Here is a 27,252-nt window from a genome sequence, read left to right as displayed (position 1 = left end):
GTCCCCATTAGATTCCCTTTTACATCAGGGTTTCCATCAGCTTATCTTGTTGCATCATGTTCCCCATTAGAGTTCCCCTTTATTAGGGTCCCCATCCTAGTGCCCCTTACATCAGTGTCCCCATCGGTGTCCCTATTAGAGTCCCCTGTTACAGAGTCAATATGTGGGTTGGGGGGGGGGGGGGGGGTTGAAGCAGTGACTATAGGCAGCCTCTGCTGACTTTATTCGTCAACCTGTGCACATTGAGGATATGTCACTGAGCCTAGCTGCAAGCTGGATAAAACCTTGTAGAGGTTGAGCGGACTTTAGAGACACCTGCTCTAGGTGTTAAACTTATAAGAAGCCATTCATACCTATGCATTCTAGTAACACTGGTAATTTTACTAATTTCCACAATGCACAGCAACATGCCCCGCATGCATGCATGCATAAAGGCTGCATTGACAAAAAATGGTGCCATGTCCTTTTTAGATCTGTTGCTGTTCATTGGCAGCTCATTCAAACGAATGAACTATCCTAACGCAATGCATGTTATCAGGTAACGTGTGTGCTAATGCAGGACTTTGGACTGGATAGGACTGAATGGGCCTTAAAGGTAATGTTCCCAAATCACCCTATCTTTTTACTGCTGTACTGTATATGTAATAGTAATAATAGTAACAGTAATTTGATAAAATATAGGAATATGTGCAAACATTTTTTTTTTTTTTTTTTTTTTGGCGCACCCTAGTAAAGTGGACTGGACCTTCACCTAAAAGTTCCCTTAATCCTCATCAATGCAAGTATAACGTTGCCTTGGTCCTCAGCCCAGACAGGACCAGTATTCCTGCTCCCCGCAATCTTGCACATGAGCAGTTGGGAGCCAGCTAAAAGTCATCAGGAAATGACAGCCGACTCTTGAAGTCAGGATGGCAGCCCCGAAGATTTAAAATCCCTAGGAAGAATCGGTTGCAGGAATGCTAGAGCTGGACTTCTTGGACTGGAGGTATCTGTTTCTCAAAAGTCAGCAGCTACAGACTTTTAATTCTCACATGCCTGGGTTAAGTTCCACTTTACGAACAATCCGTAGTTTAGGCTGCCTACAAACAATTTTCCTCTGACCTGGTTAAATACTTGCATGTCTTTGGACACTCTCTGACCTCTCCAGATACACACTGGTTGCCCAGATTGGAAATAGCAAAATTGCTATGGTTTTCCCTCCAAATACACTGGCTCCAAGGATTCTTTATCTTCTCCAAAGCAGACTCAGGACCAGCATGGAGGCTGCCACTGTGTAGAGGGGAGGGAGATCAGCAAACATTTATTCGCTGATCTCCCCTTATTGTAAAAGTGTATCTTTACTCTCCCAGTCAACATTGATTATTTTTAATCATCATGCTGGTAACATTAGTAAATAGATAGGAAAGTATATCATATTTACTTGTTTTAAACTATTCATTACATTTCTTCAGTTACTTCCTAGTTTCTTGCCAAGGCAAATTATGTCATACATCCCAGGAGTCTTCAGGAGGGGAGGAGTGGAGGTGGGTTTTCTCAGCTAAGTACCCTCTCTTGCATTAATGCTTGAGCTAAGGTCAGGTGGAATATAGGAAGAAAATGCTACATAAATCATTTGCCCTCACTCAAGATGGCCACAGTCAAAGCGGCCATGCTTGGGGGTTGATTTTCAAAGTGATTCCTCATCAAAGAGACATTGATGGATGGGGGGGGGGGGGGGGTTACTTTGAATATTGAAAATGAATTAAGCAGTGTTTTTGGTCTGTGGCACTCAGATGCAGAGAAGGTCCACTTTAATGACCCAATCACACAAGGCAGGATGGCCAGGGAAAAAGCTAATCAAGAACGAGCTATACTCCATTAGCTTCATTGGAAGGAAGATGAGACATCAGGGATATTTTACACCCTCTGATGTCTCATTTAGGAGAACCTGTCACCATATAAATCATCACGTAGGGGACTTTTTGTCCCCTAGAGCCCTGGTCCCCAGCCCTGGTCCTCAGGGCCCACTAACAGGCCAGGTTTGCAAGATAACTGAAATACATCCCAGGTGATATAATTTGCTGCTCAGTGATTGCATTACTCTAGTCTGCATCTCCCCAAGGTAATACTTAAAATCTGGCCTGTTAGTGGGCCCTGAGGACCGGAGTTGAGGACCACTGCCCTAGAGGATGAAAAATAAAAGTTCAGTGAAAGTTTTCTTTAAAAAAAAAAAAAGAGTAAAAATTTAAGTTACACCCAAGCACTTAAACCCCCCCCCCCCCCCCAAAAAAACAAAAAAACAAAAAAAAAAAAAAACCTGAGCTTCCTGGCTAAATAACTCTATGTCTGTAGGCACCCTCTGACCTCCCCAGGTATACACTGATCGCTCAGATTGGGATTTCCCAGTCAATCGCTATTTCTTCTCCTCCAAATAAATTGGCCATAAGGATGCTTTCTGCTCTGCTGCTTCCTTCACAGTTATAAACACCCATATCCCGCTGATCCATGCATACATATTTATGTCAAGGTTTTTGGTCTGAAAGATCTTTCAGTGATATCTATGACACCATTATGTATCTGAACACCAATATGGCTGCCACCATAGCTAATACTATACTCAACTTATTTGCTAATAAAAAGGAAAACGCATTGATCTTCTAAAAAAAAAATACTTATCCAGTAAGCGTACATTTAGTAACAAGTAACAAGTCTCTTACCAATAGCTCTTTCCAAGTCTACCTAGATATGCCAGCTATGTTGAGATAAATATTTTTAAAGTTTGATAAAGTGTTCCTATAGAAAAGGTTCATTACATATTTTGGTTCCCACGGTACTTGGACCCTTTAAACAAACATCTGAATGCAATCTCTGCAAAAAGCCGTGACTTACAGACTTTACAACACTCAAGTTGTTATCATCTGTTTCCAGGACAGTGTTATCGGCAGAAGCATTGCATGTGAATTTCCCTCTTGTACTCAGTGCCTTTCCCCCCCCCCAGCGCTATATAAAGAACACTGAATGTTAGTCATCAAATGAAAAAAAAGAAACTCAGCATCAACAGATAAAATAAAATACTCGTTTACTGTTGATTTCAGCAATACTGACTTTTCTGATGCTGATAGGCTTTCCATGTATTCCAAAAAAAAGTTGAAAATCTTATTCTTATTTTATCCTTTTATTATCTTATTATTATCAGCCCGCTGGGCTGAATGACAAAAAGCCTAAAGTGTGGACCAGGCTATAGATGATGGAAGTCAGTAGTGGCCATTCTGAGAAGAGGGTGGCTTTTACTACCAGTTATCCCTTGGCCTCCACTGCAGGCTCATGTTCAGGGATAAGAGAAACAAAGAAAGGGCGCCCCGACCCAGGTGGCTCTGAGGAAGAGGCTGAGCCTCGAAACGCGTCAGCTGTCATCTCATCGGATTATGGACTAACTTATGGACTACTCCTGACACTGCAGCAACTGAGCTTGATATGATCTTTTTTCACCTGTGTTTGTGAGTAGCCATTTTATATGTTGCATGAATAAAGCCTATTATTGAGGATAATGCGCTAGGTCGGTACGCCCTTTCTTTGTTTCTCTTTGCCTCTAGTACCGTTGGACTACCCCAGTCTGTTTTGGGCAGCAAGACCTTAGCCATCTGAGACGCCAGTTGTGAGTCCCGTGGGGAATGTGGTCGGGGAGCTTGGATTCTAAGTGCAGCATCATGTTCAGGGATACTCAGAAGATGAGGATCGTGTTGTCCACCTGTATGAGTGAATACAGCAACGAACTGCAGAACAGGAATGTTGGATGGAAGTTTAGAACCACTCAGCAGGTAATGCAGGTAGCCCATATTCCAGAATGAGTTTAAATGCAACATTCTAAATTGGTTCCCTTTCTTTAGTAACATTTTAGGACTTCATGCAGTACACGTAAATCTGATGTTATTAATGAAACACAGGTACTTCAAGGTTCCTGTACACACCTACAGAGGATTCTTGAGCACCTCCGGAACCCTAAACCCTGAGGTCTCTATTATGCAAACACTGACTTCAGTTAGGAAGGTGTCTCTGTGGTGAGCACCCTTCAACACTTCCCTATTGTTCCCTATTGTTCAGTAAAGTTACTCATCACACTGCTGGAAAACAGGAAGGTAGGTAGAGGTAGGTCAAAGCACCAACCTCCAAGGTCAAGTTGGGATGTACATAAAAGATTTCCTAAGGAAGCTCTGGAGGACATCTACAAACATGTGCAAACCCCTCTGGGTTTTAGATTAAAGTGGTTGTAAACCATTAGAAACTGTATATCCAGTGAAGTGACTATCCTCAGATGATACACTTATTTATCTGCAGTTTTCTTTTCTCTACATCCGTTTAAAGTGCATAATTTAAGAAGCTTATCTGAGCTGTCACAAAAAAGGGGATGGAGAGTTGAAATTACACTCTGAGAGCTGATTGGAGGGAAGAGAACCCCCACCCCCCTCCACACAGCACACAGGAACAGAGCTGAGGCTGTTAACCAGCTGGAGATTCCTCCCTTGTCGCCTTTTTTTCTCTTGGTGTCAGGAAAATTTATCAGAAGTGATTCATGCTGATAGCAGAGGAAGAAAGCAGCAGGCAGAAATTACACTGGGGGAGATTTATCAAGAATCTGGTGCAGCTATCCATAGTAATCAGCTTCTAACTTCAGCTTGTTCAATGAAGCTTTGACAATAAAACCTGAAAGCTGATTGGCTACTATGCACAGCTGCACCAGATTTGGTGTGCTCCAGTTTTAGTAAACCTCCTCCTTAATGCTCTGGAGGGTTATGCTTTGTTCATATTTCATGTCTGAGGTAGGGTTGCCACGTCATCCCTTTAAACCAGGACACATAAATTACACAGGTTCTGAGGCTAATAGAATGCACATAAGGCACTAAGTGAGTTTAATTACCACCTTAATCAATTTAAGACCGGAAGGATTTGCCCCCTTCCTGACCAGGCCCTATTTTGCGATTCGGCACTGCGTTACTTTAATGGACAATTTACGCAGTTGTGCAACGATGTACCCAAATAAAATTGATGTCCTTGTTTTCCCACAAATAGAGCTTTCTTTGGGTGGTAATTGTTTACCTGTGCGATTTAATTTTTTTGCGCTATAAACAAAAAAAGAGCGACAATTTAAAAAAAAAAAAAAAAAAGAGTATTTTTCACATTCTCCTATATGACTTTCTCAAAAAAAAAAAATCAAAAATGTTTTAAATTTTAGGGCAATTTGTTTTCTGCTACGTATTTTTGGTAAGAAAAAAAAAATGCAATAAGCATATTTTGATTGGTTTGTGCAAAGGTTATTGCGTATACTAACTACGGCAAATATTTATGTCATTTTTATTGTTTTTTTTTTACTAGTAATGGTGGAGATCTGCGATTTTCTGCGTGACTGCAACATTGCGGCGGACAGATCGGACCCCTAACTGACATTTTTGACACTTTTGGGGGTACCAGTGAAATGACTTCAGTAATCAGTTCTAAAAATATGCACTGTTACTGTAATAATGACATTCGCAGGGAAGGGGTTAACCCTGTGGGTGATCAAGGGGTTAAATGTGAGCCTAGGTGAGTGATTCTAACTGTGGGGGGGCGTGGCTTCTGAAATGACCATAGAGACATGTGATCCTATGTAGAAGGATCGCATGGGCTCTGTGATCATTCCAGGGAGAAGAATGGTCGGCTGTGTTTCTTCTCTCTCAGCAGGGAGCGATTGCGGGTGTCAGGGTGCAATCGGAGCCACCTGACCCGTGCATCGGCTTCCCTGCTGCCCAGTGGGGGTGGGAGCGCGCCGTCGGCGGCGCGCGCTCGCCCCCTAGCTTCCCGCACGCGACCGACGTAGGACTACGTCGGTTTGCGCAGGAGAGCCACCCTGCCACAGTAAAAAGGCGGCGGGTGGTCGGGAAGCGGTTAATCAGCCACAGAACCTGAGTAATTAATATGTGTCATGGTCTAAAGGGATGAGGTGGCAACCCTAGTCTGAGGGTTACAACCACTTTAACATATATGAATTCAGGAATTCAGTTGACTTTAAACAAAAGTTGTCTCTAAAAGCAATTTTATACAGGTGAGTTACTCCCTATCTTGCACACCCTCCAAGTACCACTGGTTAGAGCCCATAATAAATATATTTCCTTTTGGTAAAGTTGCCAGTAAAATATTCACTGAATATTCACAGGAGTTCATAGTAAATATCATGGCATCCCAATCCCATTGCATTGATGATGTTACTGTCAGTGCATATTCCTGCTTTAACATCCCTTCATATACAAAACATGATGAAATGCTACATCCAAAGGAATTTTTTAGGGATCTTCATAGGGTTAGGACACCTTTTTGTGGTTGATGTAATAATTGGCATTTTAGGAGTACTTAGTAAGATAACAATAAATGTATATGGGACTTTAAGGCTCCGTTCACATGTAGGCTTTTTGGGGCGTTTTTGGGGAGTTTTTCTGCTCTAGAATCAGCTCTCAAAACGCCCAACAAGACAAATCCTATTCATTTCAATGGCCCCTGTTCACATCTGAGCGTTTTGACGCTGTGAGCAAAACGCTCAACGCTCAAAAAAGTACTTGAGCTTCTTTTTGGGCAGATTACAGGCGTTTTCCATTGGTCTCTATTCAATCTAAAAACGCCTGCCTGTAAAACGCCTGCAAAAACGCCCATAAAAACGCATGAAAAAACGCCCATAAAAACGCCTGAAATAGCAACACCAAGATGTGAACGTAGCCTTAGCCTCGGTTCACATTTATGCGATGCGGGAAGGCTGCGAATCCGCAGCCTGTTCCCGCATCGCACATGCACCCCCGGCAGTTCACACTGCCATATGCGATACGCTGGGGGTGTCAATGTAATTTTAACGACACCCCCAGTTTGATCGCATATCGCAGTGCGATCGTGCAGTTCGCACAGGATCGGATCGCACAAGTGTGAACCGCTGTGCGATCCGATCCTGAGGCGGCTTCCAAAAAGGGTCCCTGTGCGTGTTTGGTGCGGCTGCGGTGCGAATTTAGCCATACAAACTGTTTGGCTAAACTCGCACCGCACAGCCGATCGCATGTAATGTCGGAGCAGTGCGCTCCGACATTACATGCGAACCCCGCACACGCGCAAGTGTGAACCGGGGCTTAAGGTGTCAAAACTAAGACAAAAATGTTGTTAAAATAGTACTTCCGATTAAATATACTGTATTTAAATATGTTTTTTTTTCTTCACATACTCCTTGTATATAATACCTGAATTGCAAACCAGTCCAAGTTTCCACAGCTTATTCAATCCTCTGGAAGGCAACCCTATACCTTAAAACTCTAACCCATAATACATACATCACTACATCACTCAAAATTATATGTGAATTTATTGGGTGATTAAGCAAATAACATAAGTTCATAGAACAGTAGTTAAAGTTCTTTAAAATTTGAAATAAGCTACAAAACAGTCTAGAAGCTAAGATGCTAGCCTAGTGTTACCTTTGCCTGTGTTATTTACATGGCCATTAGGTATACTCATCCAGTAACACAGTGCCATGTAAGGTTAACCTACAGTATCAGTTATGACCTAAATACTTAGTTAATTATTTAGACCAGAACACAAGTTTAATCTAATTCGTCTTAGTTTATTGAGGGGAGGGTTCCACTGTCTGAAATTTCACCACAACATGAAACCATCTAATTAATCTCATACTTTTAGCATTCTGATTTCAAAATTAGACGGGTAAAAACATTATATATTTATAATTAATAAATAAATAAAAATGATATTAAAAAATAATAAACAAATGACAAAAATTCATACATTTTAGTCTAATATTACCCTTTATTAGCCTTCTGTTGCTAAACAAGTGGAAGATAATCGCTGATTGGGTACTATGGTTCACTGAATGTTGCTCTGTGCCTTAAATAAGCCCTGTTAAGTCTGACTCACATGCAGGGTTCATTGCAAAAAGGGAATAGCAAAATCATGTAACCTAAAAAGCATTTTGTAGCTCAAAAGACAGACCTCGTAGTTTGCCTCTACATTTTAAGGTCATATATGCCTATTTCTGTCAAGTGGTTAAAATAAGGCAAGGGCAGAGAGGTTATTACAATGGCGATTTGCTTGATGAAACTGAAAAACGGATCTCTCTCTATCTTTTTATACACTGCACAATTCCCCAGCTCTCAGTAGTGCTTCGTTACATAACCCATCAAAAAAAAAAACTGCAGCAGGCATTGCAATGTTAGGTTGTAACTCCTGCTTGAACGCACCTTGTAACTGGAGTGCTCATAGCACCCTGCCCATCCATTCATGAACCTGCCGTGTGTTTGTGCCAGTTAGGAGCAGGCTTCAAAGTAAACTTGAGCCCTACATGCAATTAAGAAGTCACGTTTCTCAGCCATGAGTCTCGGGGTTATAAAAAAATAAATGTGCTCACATACAGTACATATCCACCTTTCATGTTTACAGTCTTCCCCATTCGAAAAGCATGTACTGCATGTAAAATGTGAATTTGATCAATACTACTGATACTTATATAAACACACAACTGCTATGGGTTAATTAATGACATTAAATATAAATATACAGTACCTATATGGTGGGTTAAAGCGACTGTACACTCATTCTGATCACTTTTCTCTAAATTAATAATAGCAGTCGATGTGTTTAATTGTAAATTTTTATTCTCCTCTTACCAGCTTCCTTTCAGAGTAATCGTTGCTTTTCTTTTAAATGACGTCTCCCGCGCATGCGCCGTTAGCCCTAATTTTCCGGCGAGCTTCTGCTGCCAGAAAAATGTAGGGTCTATGCGGGGCTTCATATTTCCTAGGGCCGACCCAAGACATTGTGCTGCCTGGGTCCAAGAATGAAATACTGCCCCCCCCCCCCCCCCAAAAAAAAAAAACATCACGCCAAGCAAAAGGCCCCCACATCCATTATTTTATATAAATATAACCTTTGGAAAGTATTATGTATACTGTTATCTTCTTCCATAACTCACCACCGGACACGCCGCAAACTGATGACACACAAAACTGCTGTAAAAAAAATCTTGGAAGTTAATATGCTGCCCCTCTCCATGTGCTGCCTGGGTCCAATGGACTCAATAGGACCCATGGTAGGGCCAGCCCTGGACTTTGTCATCATCCCTGAGATCCCGCAAGTCACTGGATTAAGGCAGCAACAGGATCGGCTCCTATTCGCTGCATAAGGTTTCCTTAGTAACCGGGAATGAAAACGAGGCTTGGATATGGCGAGTATTGCGCATGCACAGGATTATGGCCAGGGAAACATACTGAGGGCGGAAATAAGGCACTGCACAAACGGGGAAGACCTCAGTTGTGATGGCGGCGGCTGGGAACAAGCAGGAGGATTTCACAATCTCTTTATTTGTAAAAGTAAGAACGATTTTGATGTATACTATTAGTGGCTTTTTAATTGAAAACAAGTAGTTTCATTGATACAATGCTTAAATGTGTTATCAATGTCAGAGTTTACTACCGCTTTAATTGGCTCCTGTCTAAGTTGGCCCTACTATGTGTATGTATGCATTTGAGAAAGGGACCATAGATTGTGCACTGCAAGGACTGCGTAAATCGTTGCCACTATGTAAATACTAGTAATAGTTTTATATATATATATATATATATATATATATATATATATATATATATATATATATATATACACATACATATATATATATATATATATATATATATACATACATACATACATACATAAATGTGTGTATATATATATATATATATATATATATATATATATATATAAATATATATACACACACATACAGGGTTGTACTATGAGCAGAAAGAATTTAGTTAAGGCTTCGTTTATTTATTAAAATGTTGAGGGGGGTATTTTTCCTTAGGCTGCTTAAAAAATAAACCCCCTAATTTATTAAAATGTTATTACTCACCTGCTCAGTGCACTGGAATTGCACAGAGCGCCCCCAAACCTTCTCTTCTGGGGTTCCCCGCTGCCAATCTTATCTCTTCCTCTTCTGTGTCTGCCACCATAGCAAGCTGCTTGCTATGGTGGCAGACGTGCAGGCTCGTTCCTGAGCTGGGCTGTGTGTGTCCACAGACACACACAGCACAGAATGGCCCCAGCCTCACTCTCTGCTCACAGGCTGTGATTCAGGCTGTGATTCACAGGCATCCAGGAGTCAATGGCATCCTCTGTTGCCTCATCCCTCTGAGAGAAGAAACAGAGGGGAGAAGAACAGCAGACGGGCAAAGTGCTGGATCGTTACAGGACTCAGGTAAGACTTTGGGCGGGAGGGGGTGGGGGGGGGGGCACAGCTAGTGGCAAAATGGCATTAATGTAAAAAGCATTTTAGCTTTAGAACCACTTAAGGTAAACCAGAGGAACAGGTTACAATAAGTGCAGCACTTTGACCAATCATGCCCTTTCCCAAGTGCAACTATATATATGTGTGTGTGTGTATATATATATATATATACAAATATATGAATATAAATGAAAAAAAGTCCAAGTGCATAACCAAACCAAAAAAAATCATGCTTGTCCTAAAATTGCTAATGTGTAATAAGAAACAATATAAGTAAAAATCTAAATGGAATGCAGTGTTCAAATATTGATATTGTGCCCACACATAAATTAAAGTATTTAAGCGCACCACATAACTCATCCACTTGCATAAGGATTAGTGAAAAACAAACATCCTTAGATATAATCCAATTGAAAAATAAATGTAGCAAAACTAACACTCAATGTTTACAAACAAGAAGTGACAGCCTCAACAAAACACAACCAGTTTTTGATCCTTTATAGTTCATAATGACTTTTGCTTTTAACCAAACCAACAGAACAGTTTGGTACCATCATTAAATTGCTCTGCCTACAGTAAACTAAAACCCCATTGGATACCATGTATGAAATATTTCTGTCTAAAGCAAAAGATAAGTGTGCAGCATCTGGCTAAGACTTCAAATTTGGACCCTTGAATGCATTTTGACCCCCCCTTGTTTGTATGTAATTAGTGTATTCTTTGCCGAAAACCCCAAATTGGATCACTGACTATATTTTGGGGGCCCCCTCATTTTTAAGAGTTAGAAGTCTTGAAAATGGGTTCTGTAGGCACTAGGATTTGGGGTCCGTCACAAAATATAAACATTACCCTGGCACACTGAGACCCATTGAATGCTATGTATGTAATATCACTAGCTAAAGCAAAGTAGCCCAAAAAAAAATGAATAAAAATAATTAAATAATTATAATAATACAAGAATAATAATACTCAATCAGTCAATTTTCCTAAAGTAAACTAACAACCTGACTGGTTGCTACGCGTGTGTTATCAGTAGCTGAAGAAGAAAAAAATTGTTCAACCTTTATCTAAAGCTGGCCATACACTATACAATTTGATTGTACAATCTCAGTACAATTTCCTTTAGCTTTACCAAAACTATTTAATATGAAAACAAACCTAAACAATCTCTTCAACCAGTATCACATCAGGCAGGCCCTTGTACTACACAGTTGATGGTAGATCTAAAGGAGATTGTGCAATCAGATTGTGGTAGTGTATGGTCAGCCTAAGAACCCAAAATATGACCCCTGGATATATATTACACCCCCCCCCCCCAACAAAAAAAATCAAAAAAATCAAATAAAGAAAATCATCCAGCTAATGGTTCTTCCCACAGTAAACTAAAACCTGATTGGTTAATATTTATGTAATATCAGCAGCTGGAAAAAAGAAGTGTGCCACCTTTGGCTAAGACCCCAAATTAGAGCCCTGGGTGTATATAACCCCCCCCCCCCCTAAACAATAACCCCCAAAAAGAAAAATCGTTCAATTAGCTGCCCTTACTACAGAAAAATAAAACCTGATTTGTTGATATGTCTGTAATATTTACTAACTAATGAGAACGCAAACTTTGGTTAAGACCCCAAATCAGACCCTGGCATGTATTTTGAGACCCCACCCACAAAAAAAAAAAAAAAAAATTGCTTAGTTAATGGCTCTTACTATAGTAGACTAAAACCTGATTGGTTGCTATTTATGTAATATCAACAGCTAAAAAAGCAAAGTATGCCACCTTTGCCAAAGACCCCAAATTAGACCCCTTGATGCATATTTTACTTCCCCCCCTCCAAAAAAATATAACAACAATAATGTTCCATTTGCCACTCTTCCTACAGTAAACTAAAACCTGATTGGTTTCTATGCCTGTAATATTTACTAACTAAAGAGAAAGCAATGTATGCCACCATTAGGTAAGACTCCCAAATCAGACCCCTGCATGTATTTTGCAACCCCCCCCCCCCCCCCAAAAGGAAAAAAAATGCCTAACAGTGGTTCTTCCTACAGTAAACTAAAACTTTATTGGTTGCTATTTATATAATATCTACAGCTATGAAAAGCAAAGTGTCCCACATTCGGCTAGGACCACAGATTAGACTCCTGGATGTATCCCCCCCCCCCCCAAAAAAAAAAAAAATAATGTTTAATTAGCTACTCGTCCTACAGTAAACTAAAACCTGATTGGTTGCTATTTCTATAATATTTACTAACTAAAGAGAAAGCAACCTGTGCAACCTTTGGCTAAGACCCCAAATGAAACACCTGCATACATTTTGCAACCTGTGCAGCCTTTGGCTAAGACCCCAAATGAAACCCCTGCATGCATTGTGCCCCCCTCCCCCAAATATTTGGCTAAGACCCCAAATGAAACCCCTGCATGCATTTTGCAACCTGTGCAGCCTTTGGCCAAACCCCAAATGAAACCCCTGCATGCATTGTGCCCCCCTCCCCCAAATATTTGGCTAAGACCCCAAATGAAACCCCTGCATGCATTTTGCAACCTGTGCAGCCTTTGGCCAAGACCCCAAATCAAACCCCTGCATGCATTGTGCCCCCCTCCCCCAAATAAAAAAAAGTGCTCAGTAATTGGTTCTTCCTCCAGTAAACTACAAACCTGGTTGGATGTTATTTATGTAAAATCAACAGTTAAAAAAGCAAGTGTGCAACCTTTGCCTAAGACCCCAAATTAGACCCCTGGATGCATATTGCACCCCTCCCCAAAATAAAGGAATGCTCAGCTAGCTGCACCCTCCAAAATAGAAGGTCTGGGTAAGTTGCTCTTCCTACTGTGAGCTAAAACCTGATTGGTTGCCTTCTATCTAATATCTGTAGCTAAAGCTAAGTGTGCTCTTTGGCAAAGACCCCCAATGGGAGCTATGAATACACCGTGTGGGCCCCCAATGTATACACCGTGTGAGCCCCCAATGTATACACCGTGTGAGCCCCCAATGTATACAACGTGTGAGCCCCCAATGTATACACCGTGTGAGCCCCCAATGTATATAACGTGTGAGCCCCCAATGTATACACTGTGTGAGCCCCCAATGTATACACCGTGTGAGCCCCCAATGTATACAACATGTGAGCCCCCAATGTATACACCGTGTGAGCCCCCAATGTATACAACGTGTGAGCCCCCAATGTATACACCGTGTGAGCCCCCAATGTATATAACGTGTGAGCCCCCAATGTATACACTGTGTGAGCCCCCAATGTATACACCGTGTGAGCCCCCAATGTATACAACATGTGAGCCCCCAATGTATACACCGTGTGAGCCCCCAATGTATACAACGTGTGAGCCCCCAATGTATACACTGTGTGAGCCCCCAATGTATAAGGTGTGCAAGTCTTTACAGGAGGTTCTATACGTTCCATCCTGTCTTTGGGGTCCATCAATAAAGATGTCACCCAATGATCCAATGACTAATTCCTGATCAAATGATTGGTACAATAATTGATAGAATAACTGATACAATGATTAATAAATTGGGTGATACAATGTATCCATTGACTACCAGGACTGAAGATGACACCTCCATGCTCTGCTACAATAACCTAATAGGAAGGAAGAAGTATCTGCCATGGGGATGGTATGGATGGTATGGAGGGGTGAAGTCTTACTTTGTCCTTCGAATTTCCTGATGATGGTCCCCAGGAAGGTGTTCTGTGGGGCCACATGTCCCCTCCTGACAGGCATTTTTGGAAGTGAAGTGTGCTCAGTTGTCCAAGTCTTGCACAAAGCTCCTCCGCCAGGATCTCCCGATGTTCTCCAGTCTCCTCATTCAGCACTCATCATCCTCAGTCCCTCCTATATGGGAACGGTGAATCCCGGAGATGTGGCAGAAGGGGCTCCTCCTGCAGCACCTTCCCTGAGCATTCAGGTGATGGCAGCCCCCTCCCTGCAGCAGGGAGAGTGTGGGGGTCTCTGTCCTTCCCCTCCTCACCTCCGGAGCCTCCGGCACAGCGAGCGATGTGATGGGAGGAGGAGGGGGGAGCGAGCACAGCGCAGCCTCTTTCCGAGGCTCATGTCTCTCTTATTGCTCTTAAAGGACCCGAGTCATCTCCAGCAGAGGATAACCCCCCTCCTCCCCTGTGTACAGCTGGCACATGGCATTCCCTGCATACAGAGCTGTCAGCGGTCACAGGACAGGTCGGGAGGGGACCAGAGAGGGGACATAGTGACAACTGACAATTACTGGATCCTCCTATGACTACTACATGGTGCAACGCCTAACTGGATGACATTTCCTTTACTGAAGCCCTGCACATCATAAACCATTTCTATTTTTTAATATAATATTTCCCCTTTTTGTTGTTGTTGTATATCACCACTGGAGGTCTCCTGCAGTCTGTTTGTAGTTACTTCCTATCTACATTCTATTCATTTAGGGCCGGGGCAAGGGGTGGGCAAAGGGGACAACTGCCCTGGGCACTGTGCTATCATGTGAGGTGGGGGGCACCTTTAGGAGATGGTGGGGGGGTCGGGATTTGTGTTGGGAGGGGGGATATGGAGGGTATTAGGGAATAAGGATTTGTATACCTGGGCCAGTTGTTTGGCATTATGACACTTTTTTTCTAGTTCCATTGCTGGCATATACTCAATAAACTTGTACTATGTTTTTATTACTGGTAGGGAGGCGCTTCATGTAAAGTCTCAATGGGCAAAACTCTGCAATTGTATGTATAATATGGATGGAGGCGCCTCGCAGGGTACTACCAACCATATTTTGTTTCCTAAATTCCTATTTAGGGCTCTTTCACACGGGCGTTTCCGATCAGATCCGCCTGTCACCTTTTTAGGCGGATCTGATCGGATGCCCATTCAGCCCTATGGAGCAGCGGATGTCAGCGGAGACACCTCAGCTGACACACGCTGCCATCCGCATCCAATCCTGTCCGTGAAATCCGGACGGATTGAAACCCTATTTTCCATCCGTCCTGGGGATCGGATGAGAGCGGACAGGCGGTCCGCTCTCATCCGATCCCCCATAGAGAGCAGCAGGGGCTGTGACACCTCCCTCTCCACACTTCAAGCGGAGACGGAGCTGTCATCCGCCGGCTCAGCGGGGATCAGCGGATCGATCCCCGCTGAGCAGCACAGATCCACCTACGGAGGCGGACCGTGTGAAACAGCCCTTACATTTCATTCATTTAGGATCAGAACAAGGGATGGGCAAAAGGGGGTGGCTGCCCTGGGTACTGTGCTTTCGTGTGAGGTTCGGGGGGGGGGGGGGGGATTTGTGTTAAATTTGGAGGGTGTCAGTTGTTTGGCATTATGACACTTTTTTCTAGTTCCATTGCTGGCATATACTCAATAAACTTGCACTATGTTTTTATTACTGGTTGAGTGGCGCTTCATGTAAAGTCCCAATGGGAAAAAACTCTGCAATTGTATGTACAATATGGATGGAGGCGCCTCGCAGGGTACTACCAACCATATTTTGTTTCTTAAATTCCTATCTACATTTCATCCATGTAGGGTCGGGACAAGGGATGGGCAAAAGGGACGGCTGCCCTGGGCACTGTGCTATCACGTGAGGTGGGGGGGGGGGCACCTTTAGGAGATGGGGGGGGGGGACTTGTATTGGGAGGGGGAGTTTGGATGGCGTTAGGGGATAAATATTTGTATACCTGGGCCAGTTGTTTGGCATTATGACACGTTTTCCCAGTTCCATTGCTGGCATATACTCAATAAACTTGTACTATGTTTTTATTACTGGCTGTTGGGCACTTCATGTAAAGTCCCAATGGGAAAAAACTCTGCAACTGTATGTACAATATGGATGGAGGCACCTCGCAGGGTACTACCAACCATATTTTGTTACTTAAATTCATATTTACATTTCATTCATGTAGAGCCAGGATAAGGGGTGGACAAAAGGAGCAACTTCCTGGGCATTGTGCTATCATGTGAGGTGGGGGGGGGGCACATTTAAGAGATGGGGGGGATTTGTGTGTGGGGGGGGGGGGATTTGGAGGGTGTCAGGGGATAAGGTTTGCTCTAGGAGGGGAAAATAGGGGGTGTTCTAAAAATTGTAATTTGGAGGATTTGTATTGAGTGGGGGATGGGGAAGAGGACTTGTGCTAGGGGGAGGATTTTTCTTTTTTTTAGGGGGAGGGCGATTTGTTGGGGGGCATTTATGCTAGGAGGCGGGGTGGGGGAAGAGAATTTGTGCTGGGAGGGGAGATTTGGAGAGTTGGGGTAGAGGATTTGTGCTTGAAGGGGAAATTTGAGGGGTACAGGATTTGTGGTGAGGGGGGTCATTTTTTTATTGGGGGGGGGGGGGTTTGTGCTAGGTGGATTAGGAGTGAGAGAGGATTTGAGCTTGGAGGGGGGATAGGTGGGCAGATTTGAAGGAGTGGGAATTCATGCTTAGAGGGTAAGTATGCAGATTAGTGCTCAATTTATTTTGGGGGGGGGGGGGTTGGTATGTTTGCCCTCTAGGTGACATTTTCCCGGCACTGCATCCATGCATTGCATGCCATTTATTTAAAGTGCAGGTAATTTCACACCAACGGCTATCTGTCAATTTTTTCAGACAATCCAGACTGAACCACAATGTAGGGGGAGATTTACTAAAACTGGAGACTGCAAAATCTATGCAAGGGTTTTGCACAGAGCAGCCCCAATCCTCTTCTTCTGGGGTTCCCCACCGGAAATCCTGGCTCCTCCCCATCATCAGGTGCCCCCAAGGAAAGCGCCTTTCTATTGGGGCACCCGTGTGGCCTTGCTCCCTAACCCCGCTGCCGCATCCATTGACGCAGATCCTGCTGCTATCAATCTGTCCAATGAGAAGAGAACAGCAGCTGAAACCACTGGGCTCATGCACATCGCTGGATCGTATCGGGCTCAGGTAAGAAAAAGGAGGGGGTCTGGGGGGAGCTGCAGCAAAGAATGCATTAAGGTGAAAAAGCTTGAGGGCCAGTTCACACTAGATAAGGTGCGAATTCACAGCGAATTCACTGAAAATTCACACCACACCAAAATCTTTCACTGTTCATGCAAACTGATTGCGAAGTGTATGTTAAGTTAATGACACCCCGCAATCAGTTTGCAAAACGCAGCGCAATTTGCAGAATTGGATCACATGGGTGAGAACTGCCATGCGATCGGATTCTGGTGCGGAACAAAATGTTTGATCGGAATGCGAATTCAGCCATAGTTTGTATGCCTGAATTTGCATCGCACAGACATCGTATGTGATCTTCACAGCAGTGCGGTGCGAATCACATGCAATGTCATCCATCACACAAGTATGAACAGGCCCTAAGGCCCCTTTCACACAGGCAGACCATTCAGATCCGCCTGTCCATTTTTCAGGCAGATCTGGACGGATGCCCTTTGCATCTCTATGGGGCATTGGATGTCAGCGGAGACATGTCCACTGACATCCGATCTGATCCTGTCCATCAAATCTGGACGGATGGAAACCCTATTTTCCATCCGTCTGGCAGATCAGATCAAATGAGAATGGACAGACGGTACGTTCTCATCCGATTCCCCCATAGAGGACAGCGGGGACAGAGCGGAGACGGAGTCCGTCGACGGAGCAGACAGTGTGAAAGGGGCCTAAAGGCCCATACGGGAATTTTTGTATGAAAATAACCTCTTCACTTTCCCCATCAGACTAGCATGCAACAAAAAACGGACGACAGATCGTTCGATAATCTGATCGTGTGTACGAGGCTTAAGGTCTCTTTCACACTATCTGTCAGTCGGACGGACTCCGTTTTTCTCAGCGGGGGATCGATCCGCCGATCCCACGCTGAGCTGGAGGATGACAGCTGTGTCTCCGCGCTGTGTGCGGAGACACAGCTGTCAGGTCCCCATGCATCTCTATGGCGGAAATTGGATGGGAACGGACCGTCTCCGCTGACATCCAATGCCCCATAGGGATGCATGGGGTCCGCCTGTGTGAAAGGGGCCTAAATCACTTTAAGCTTAATTGAACAAGCTGATGTGAGGAGCTGATTGGCTATCATGCACAGCTGCACCACATTCTGATTGCTCCAGTATTAGTAAATCTCCCCCACTGTATGTCTTTGTGTAGGTGGATATAAAAGGATTATCATCTGTTTACATCTGCCAACATCCATGTCCATTCAGGTCCATTTTTTTAAATCCAAAGGTCCCTTTCACACTGGCGGACTGATTCATTTTTTTTAGGTGGACCTGATTAGACCATCTATTGCTCTCCGCCCCCCCCCCCCCCCTGCCTTTAGAACCCGTTTAAGGCATTTCTCTGACTTAGAAATGAGCCATCACACTGTGTGCAGTAAAAGTACAGAATTCTTCTGAAAGTGCTGTCCCGTGTCACTACACACTGTCACCTCATGTATTTTTGCATTAGGGGGGACCCTGCTGAGCCCGCGCCCTCTCCACCAGTCTAGTGTTCCTTTGTTACCTCACTCCCAGTGACAATATTGGGTCCCGCTAAGCACATAGCACAGACCTAATGTGTACACTTGTTAGCTCCTTCCTTCCCATACCTCATAACCAGGCAATGGATCCCTGTAATGGGGGTTCGGATCCAATTGACTGCTAGAAAGGGAGCCAGAGCATCAACCCCCTCGCTACTGGAGGACCTGACACCTCACTGGGTACCATGCCTAATGACTGGCTGCTCTTTTCTTGAACTAGTGCTTGGTTACTCATAGCAACTGCATTGCCCCTCTTACTTGATTTACCAAACAGACTTTTTGTAGCAGCTGAGCTTCATACCCCACATGTGCTTTACAGACCCTGGTTCTTTTGATGCACCAGAACCAACCTTACACCCCTTGAATAACTTCAGACCAGGCTCAGAACAGTTGATGCAACTTTACTGAAGTGCTTCATAGTATAGTCCAACATGAATAGGAACATTATAACGGCCTTTACTATTTCTATCTGGCTGCCCAGGCATACCTTAGAAAGGCAGTAGTCCATTTTGGTGTTCTCCAGTTTTTTGATGTTCTCAGGAATGCCGGTGCCTCCGATGGACCGCAAGGCGCAACAGTCCTCCTCCAATGCAATCACAGCATGTGCGGCTAAGAGCAGGCCAAGTGCGCCGGACCTCAGCCTTCCCCCTCTTTATATCACAGGTGGGCAGGCTGGATCCAAAAAGCCAGAGAACTGAAGTACTCACATTTGGGCCCCTTTCACACTATCCGTCCGTCGGACGGATTCCGTTTTTCTCAGCGGGGGATCGAGCCGCCGATCCCCCGCTGAGCAGCAGGATGACAGCTGTGTCTCCGCGCTGTGTGCGGAGACACAGCTGTCAGTTCCCCATGCATCTCTATGGGGGAAATCGGATGGGAACGGACCGTCAGTCCGTTCTCATCCGATCTGATCCGCTGGACGGATGGAAAATAGGGTTTCCATCCGTCCAGATTTGACGGATCGGATGTCAGCGGACATGTCTCCGCTGACATCCGATCCCCCATAGAGATGCATGGGGGTACCTTTCAGATCCGCCAAAAAAAGCAGACAGGCGGATCTGAACGGTCCGCCTGTGCATTTTCGTTGCAGGGAAGAAACAATAAATAAATAAATAAATAAATAAAGGAAGAGTTTACTTCCTCTTTAAAGGAAGTTGAAAAATAACAGAAGGATCATAGTTACAGTTACAGTATTGGGGGGACTCGGTAAAACAAAGATGGGTTTGTTATTTCTAATTTGAGACTGCTACATTAATGCTATTTTTTTATTTCGCTTTTAGTACCACTTTATGTATGCACAGTCATTTTTTCTTTTCTTTTTTTTTACGTTTACTTTGGTATTCTTGCTCCTTGTTTGGAGTTGGAATGATATCTGCTGGATTTTATATTTGATAAGGGGAGGTTGTCTTGCAGCCTTTGCCACCTAGATATAGCAAGTTTATGTCATATTTTATTATATTTTACACCTTTAGTAACAGGTACAAAACACAATGTCAAATATTATGTAACATGCTATTGAGTATTTTATAAACTATACAGTCATCATTTTATACTGATTATATAATTCCTATGATAACTTAGGCAACGTCACCCTATATTTTTATATTTGGAATGTGTAGATGTATCATACATAATGTGTAAATGTTTTATTTATGTTACAAGATTTTTTTTTTTATTGTGTTTTTCTTTGGTATAGTGCAGAAATGTTTATATCAAAGATAAAAAAACACATCCAGCTACACATTTTCACTTTAAATCTGCAACGCTGTATTTACGTGTGAACTCCTCACTGCAAGGTTTGAATTGCAAGAGTTGAAATCTGGTTTATTGATTTTAAATAATCAACTCAACCCTGAAACTACAGAGTATTCGACCATTACACATGGCCTGACCCTGTGTAAACTCTGCTGGCCACACTCCTCTGAAAAGTCCAACGGACACTCTTTTGGCTGAATGAAATGTCACGTTATAGGCAGAAGAAATGGATCTAATCCTAATAAGCATGGAGGGCCGTAATTCACGATACTTACACCGATCTGACTGTTTGAACACACAAAGCTGTAAACAAAATCTGCAATATACGTTCATGGCATTTCAGGAGACCCAGAACAAGGGCTTCGTTACATTTGATCCTGATGGATTTTTTTATCTTTGATATAAACATTTCTGCACTATACCAAAGAAAAACACAATAAAAAAAAAAAATCTTGTAACATAAATAAAAAAAAAAAGCTCAATCAAGTCCCAAAATCGTGGCAATAGGTGTTATTGAATCTTCCAAACCCTGAAAAAACAGAAAGGCTTATATTACCAGTTATAGGTGGAGGTGGTGACCACTTTTTTCATTATCGTTGATATCTATATTGAGCCAGGCAACGCACTGACACCTTTGCCGCCATTGTGCGATGTGCTGGGTGTTCAGTGTGACCCTGTGCCTTTAAGGAGGGGTGGGCTCCCTCTAGTCACCTGTCCTCCATCTATCCCATTAAATGCATGTGCTCTCATTGTAGAGACTCTTTAAATTGTAGAGTTAGGGACTGCAGATTACAGGGTGCCTTGCCGCGGCCTGCAGCTTACGCATGTATTTGCAAATGTGTGCAACCAAACCCCTGTTTTTAACGCATACTGTTAGACAGTGCAATTCGGTTGGTCGCTGGCTGGTTAGTAAGTTGTGACTTGAAATCTCTTCGTTTTTCTTGATGTAATCCTAATAAGCATGGAGGGCCGTAGTTGACGATACTCACACCAATCTGACTGTTTGAACACACAAAGCTGTAAACAAAATCTGCAATATACGTTCATGGCATTTCAGGAGACCCAGAACAAGGGCTTCGTTACATTTGATCCTGATGGATTTTTTTATCTTTGATATAAACATTTCTGCACTATACCAAAGAAAAACACAATAAAAAAAAAAATCTTGTAACATAAATAAAAAAAAAGCTCAATCAAGTCCCAAAATCGTGACAATAGGTGTTATTGAATCTTCCAAACCCTGAAAGAACAGAAAGGTGCTGTGAATATTTCCTCCAGACTGGATCACTGCCACTAAAGAGACACACCTGAAGGCTTACAGGAAACAATTGACTCTCCACTTCTTGTTCTGCACCTTTATCCAACCAGTAGAAGTAGTTAGAGGGGAAATCCATTCAAGCCTCCTTTAACAGTATTGCCTCAAATAAACGTGTAAATAAAAAGGGACAATATGCTCTACTTAGTGTAAAGCCGCATCACTTTATTGTTAAAACCTCAAATATGATGTCTTCCGTGCTCTGAAGATGTCATATCTGATGAAATGCGTAGGGCGAAGCTACCTGCCTTGACGTCATCACGCCCGGAAATGTCCCTGTGAGTGAGTTCCAATCGATTCTGTCATGTACCTTGTGGCAGAGCTTGATGTGTAGAGGGAGGCCTCTGTTACAGCCCCAGCTCTGAGACCACTGATGTTGTGACAGTGGCTGCGAGAGCGCGGCGAGGTATGAGTGCCTGCATGACGTCCGTCAGCTATGGCAGTGGGTAGCAGGTGTGTCGCCAGAGATGGGTCAGATTGCTGGAACAGCAGAAGGCAGCAGAGGCAGGAGGTGGCAAGTTCTTGATAGGCATCTGGTAGGTAGCAGGTGCGGATGAGCTGGCAGCATTCAGCAGGTGAAGGACCAGCAGGGACCAGGTAGCATGCAGAGCAGGACTTGTGGATAACTGCATGCAAGGTCAGACCAACCAGGTCAGCAACAGACGGTCAGATACAGGCATAAACAGCAAGCAGAGAATGGTCAGGAATCGGATACATGCAGAAGACAGCAATGTAGAATCAGGCAGATGAACAGGAGGCAGAGCAAATCCAGGGATAGGCCAAGGTCATGGCAGGTGGCGCTCAAGCAAGGTCAGGGCAAGTCAGGTCAGCAACAGACGGTCAGATACAGGCATAAATGGCAGGCAGAGAATGGTCAGGATACAGGCAGACGTCAGCAATGTAGAATCAGGCAGATGAACAGGAGGCAGAGCAAATCCAGAGATAGGCCAAGGACAGGGCAGGTGGTGTTCAAGCAAGGTCAGGGCAAACCAGCTCAATAACAGGTGTAACACAGGAACAGGTACAGGTGCAATAGCTGTAGATCATACAGACTGGCTAATATAAATCCTACAGTTTAAATAGTCCCATTGGCACCAACATTAGCGATGGGTGCATATGCATCTGCACACAGTTATGCACAGGAAAACTGGCAACCGCACATCTGCGCCTGCGCACCTGTGTATGTCTTGAGGCTTTATCTGTAGTATGGCCAGTGCCTTCCTGACACATTCTGAGAGCTAATTTGGATGTGCGGTCACATTCCCTGTATTTTTAGTGGTTTTATCAATAAAGTGATGTGGTGTGTCTCTTTGGTGGCAGTAGTCCAGTCTGGCGGGGGATTCACAACACCTTCCCTTCTTTCAGTGTTTGAAAGATTCAATATCACCTATTGTTATAATTTCAGGACTTGATTGGACTTTTTTTTTCATTTATGTTATGAGTTTTTTTTATGATTGTTTTTTCTTTGTTATAGTGCGGTACATTTTTATATCAATGTTATTTCACTATGAAAAAAAATCTCAGAGTGCTAGAAGCTTTTCTCATTTGATTTGAGATTTTTCCAGGAGCGTTTAAAAAAAGGGACTCTTTTTCTGCAAGCTGATATCAACTTGTAAGTTGCACAGTCATGTTGGAACAGGAAGGGGCCATCCCCAACTGTTCCCACAAAGTTGGGAGGATGAAATTGTCCAAAATGTCTTGGTATGCTTACACCTTAAGAGTTCCCTTCACTGGAACTAGGGGGCCAAGCCCAACCCCTGAAAAATAACCCTCTTACCATAATCCTGCCTCCACCAAATGATTTGGACCAGTGCACAAAGCAAGGTCCATAAAGACATGGATGAGCGAGTTTGGGGTGGAGGAACTCAACTGACCTGCACAGAGTCCTGACCTCAACCTAATAGAACACGTTTGGGATGACATAGAGTGCAGACTGCCAGCCAGGCCTTCTCATCCAACATCAGTGCCTGACCTCACAAATGCACTTTTGGAAGAATGGTCAAACATTCCCATAGACACACTCCTAAACATTGTGCACAGCCTTCTCAGAACAATTGAAGCTGTTATAGCTGCGAAGGGTGGGCCAACTCAATATTGAACCCTATGGACTAAGACTGGGATACCATTAAATTTCATGTGCGTGTAAAGGCAGGCGTCCCAATAATTTTGACAATCTAGTGTAGCACAATGGCAGCAAAGGTGTCCAGCATGTCCCCCCCACCAGTATTCCAACAGTACAAACAAATGGCCACTGCCCTCACCTATAACTGGCCTTCTCAGCAAGGAACACATGGAAGGGCGATGCAAATCAAAACAAAGCCAAAGAAAATTCCCAGCTTAACTCACCAACCAGCCTGCAAACAACCACATGTTCCTGTCTAACAGCAATCCTGTCCAAAGTTTATTTGGTTTTGTTGGAAATTGTTAATTGACTTACTGCAGTTCTAAGTCCATACTGTATGTTATGTAGTTTGTTTTCCTTAGGAAAATACGCAAAGTGTATGTAAACTCAAAAAATTAATTTATTTTACTTAGTCCATTGTCACATTTTAAAGGCACTGGTTGATCCTGCTAGAAATTCAGGATGCCCGTAATTTCCTGTACACCCTGCCTCTGCTGCACTGTTATCAGTTATCAGTGTTAGTGTTGCCCAGTTCTCTCTGTGGTTGGTCTTCAGATCCCCCCTTCACCATTTTATGGAGATAAGGAGAGGGTGGGGTATTCTGTAACTAACAAACTTCCTATCCCAGGGAGAAAATGCTGCTCTGTTGTGGATAGAGTACAGTGAGTGAGTGTTGTCACTAGTGATCGACTGATATCGTTTTTTTAGTGCCGATACCCATACCGATACCGATATTTTTGTCATCAGATATCGGTATTGGCCGATATTGGCCGATATTTTCGGACATTTAAAAAAATATATATTTTTATTCTTTATTTTTCACAGGTACTCTTTTGGAGGGATCTGGGGTTTTAAAAGACCCCAAACCCCTCCTCTGCACTTAAAAGCATTCAAAACGCCAAGTTTGGCTGTTTTGAATGCTCGCATTTTTTTTAATTTGCCGCCAAGTGTCCGGAAGTGATGTCATGACATCACTACCGGGTTTTTTACATGGAGACCCAATCAGAGCCAAATGCGACTTTGATCGGGTCTTCTCTTCAGCGGCTGTCCAGGTGGGATGCTCGGGTCTCCCGGTGTGACGGGAGACCCAGGCAAGTGGCAGAGGGCGGCGGGAGGGGGGACATCCCCTCCCGCTCCTTGTAACGACAGCCAATCGGCTTCTCAGCCGCATCGGTTGTCATTACAAGACAGCCAACCATCGGCTATGGACGCCTGTACCAGGGTGATGCCTCTAGCTGTAGGCATCACTCCAATACAGCACAATCAGCCCCTGAGGTTACCGATATTGCTGATATTTCGGGGAAAGTGCAAATCGCACCCCCCGATATATCGGTATTGCTGATAATTGGTCGATCCCCAGTGTTCACCCTAAGGCTAGGTTCACACTTGCATTTTTAGATTTGCAGAAATGCACTACAGTCCACAGTTTTCAAATGCTCCCCTTCTTGGAACAGGTCAGGGACTTTTTTATCCACAGCAGGTTGTGCTTTTTGTTCCATAGACTTCAATAGAAATGCATAAAAAAAACAAAAAAAAAATGTAGTGCTTGCATTTTTTCTGCATTTTTGATGGTTTTGCCCACATGACAACGGACACCTCCTGCTAACAAAAAAAAAAGTAAAACACCTCAAAAAGGCATTAAAAACACATAATGCATGTATAAATAGCAAAACGCGCAGCAAAACGTGCCAGAAAAATGTGCCAGAAAAATGTGCCAGAAAAATATTTCATCTGCAACCGACATAGGTATGAACCTAGCCTAAGACAGGAAATGAGTTACTGGCAGGACCACAAGGTGCACATAAAGAAAAAACAAGTCTAAAAAAAACAAAAAAAAACAAATGCAACCACCATATCTAAGAACTGGTAAGCTGCAATATATTCCATTTTTGTTCTTGAGTTCGGATACAGTTCATTTTTAGATCCACTTGCCTATAGGCAATCCTTTTGAATGAATGGATGAAACTATGAAAACACAGAGACAGCTGGATTAGATGAGAAGAGAACACATCCCATAGATCATGGAGACAACGTCATTGCTTTCTTATCTGTTTTAAATAACACTCAAAGTTCTATTATTATACTATGTTTTCCCACAATATGTTCTGAGAATCAAACTACTCACCTATGTAATGATGACTGCAGTGCACACATGGCATATACATACAGGAAATGCTGACTCCACAGCTTTCATTAACTCATGAAAGTCGTATCACACTGGTTGGCTCACCTTTACTGCCAGCCACATAAATCATGTATGATTATCCTGCTTAGTTGTGCAGTAACATCATTTATTGCTGATCAACTGAAAAAAAATACTACAATGGAATATTGTCTATGATTGCAGATGGATCAGTAGAAATGCACAGTAACTAAATTATATACCATATCAATAATCCCATTCCTCTAGTTCAGTGATGGCGAACTTGGCACCCCAGATGTTTTGGAACTACATTTCCCATGATGCTCAAATACACTGCAGAGTGCATGAGCATAATGGGAAATGTAGTTCCAAAACATCTGGGGTGCCAAGGTTCGCCATCACTGCTCTAGTTCAACCTACTGACGACAAAAGGCTTCTCTTACAATTTCCAACGGTACTGAAAACATCTAAATCAGTCACATAACACCAGGACAAAAGAAAATGGATTTTTTAATACAGACTTACCTGTAAAATCCATTTCTTGAAGGACATCATGGGACACAGAGGCATAAATCATAACATATGGCGAAACTGATCCATGTCCCAAACTGAACCGAACGGATATCCCAAAGCAATGCATCTGAGGGGAGGGGGACACCAAAAAATACCAACATCCGACCACAAAAAGGAATAAATCTGCTGCCTGTAGAACACTGCGGCCAAATGCAGATTCCTCCTGCGTCCCAACATCCACTCGATAGAAACGAGTGAACGTATGCACCGACAACCAGGACGCAGCCTTGCAAATCTGAGCCATAGAGGCTTGATGGTGATGTGCCCAAGAGGCACCTACTCCTCTGGTAGAATGTGCCTTTAGCTGAAAAGTTGGAACCTTCCCTTCTAAACCATATGCCTGGGTAATACCCTGGCGAATCCAATTAAAAATCACAGATTTAGATGCTGCCAACCCCTTCCTGTGCCCTTCTGGTAGCACAAACAAGCTCTTGATCTTACAATTCCGAGCTGATTTCTCTAAGTAAAATTTAAGTGCACACATTACATCAGGAGAATGCAATAACTTTTCCTCCTCTGAGTGAGGATCTGGAAAAAAGGAAGGTAGTATAATGTCCTGATTCAAATGAAAGGTGGACACCGCCTTGGGCAAAAAACCT

At 43.3% G+C, this 27,252-nt stretch overlaps 1 protein-coding gene across 2 annotated transcripts in view; it reads right to left on the bottom strand.

Annotated features, from left to right (window-relative positions):
* KCNH7 (potassium voltage-gated channel subfamily H member 7) overlaps positions 1-14,327 on the bottom strand; it is a 657,816-nt gene extending 643,489 nt beyond the window's left edge. For both annotated transcript variants that reach the window (XM_082260896.1, XM_082260897.1), the window contains exon 1: positions 13,946-14,327. In XM_082260896.1, the coding sequence (XP_082117022.1) occupies positions 13,946-14,021 (76 nt within the window). In that variant the 5' untranslated portion in view covers positions 14,022-14,327. The remainder of the gene's footprint in view (positions 1-13,945) is intronic.
* Between the last annotated feature and the right edge of the window lie 12,925 nt (positions 14,328-27,252).

The sequence above is a fragment of the Pelophylax lessonae genome, assembly GCF_965119305.1.
Source record: "Pelophylax lessonae genome assembly, chromosome: 6".
Lineage (NCBI taxonomy): Eukaryota > Metazoa > Chordata > Amphibia > Anura > Ranidae > Pelophylax > Pelophylax lessonae.
This window is presented reverse-complemented; position numbering and strand designations above follow the sequence as displayed.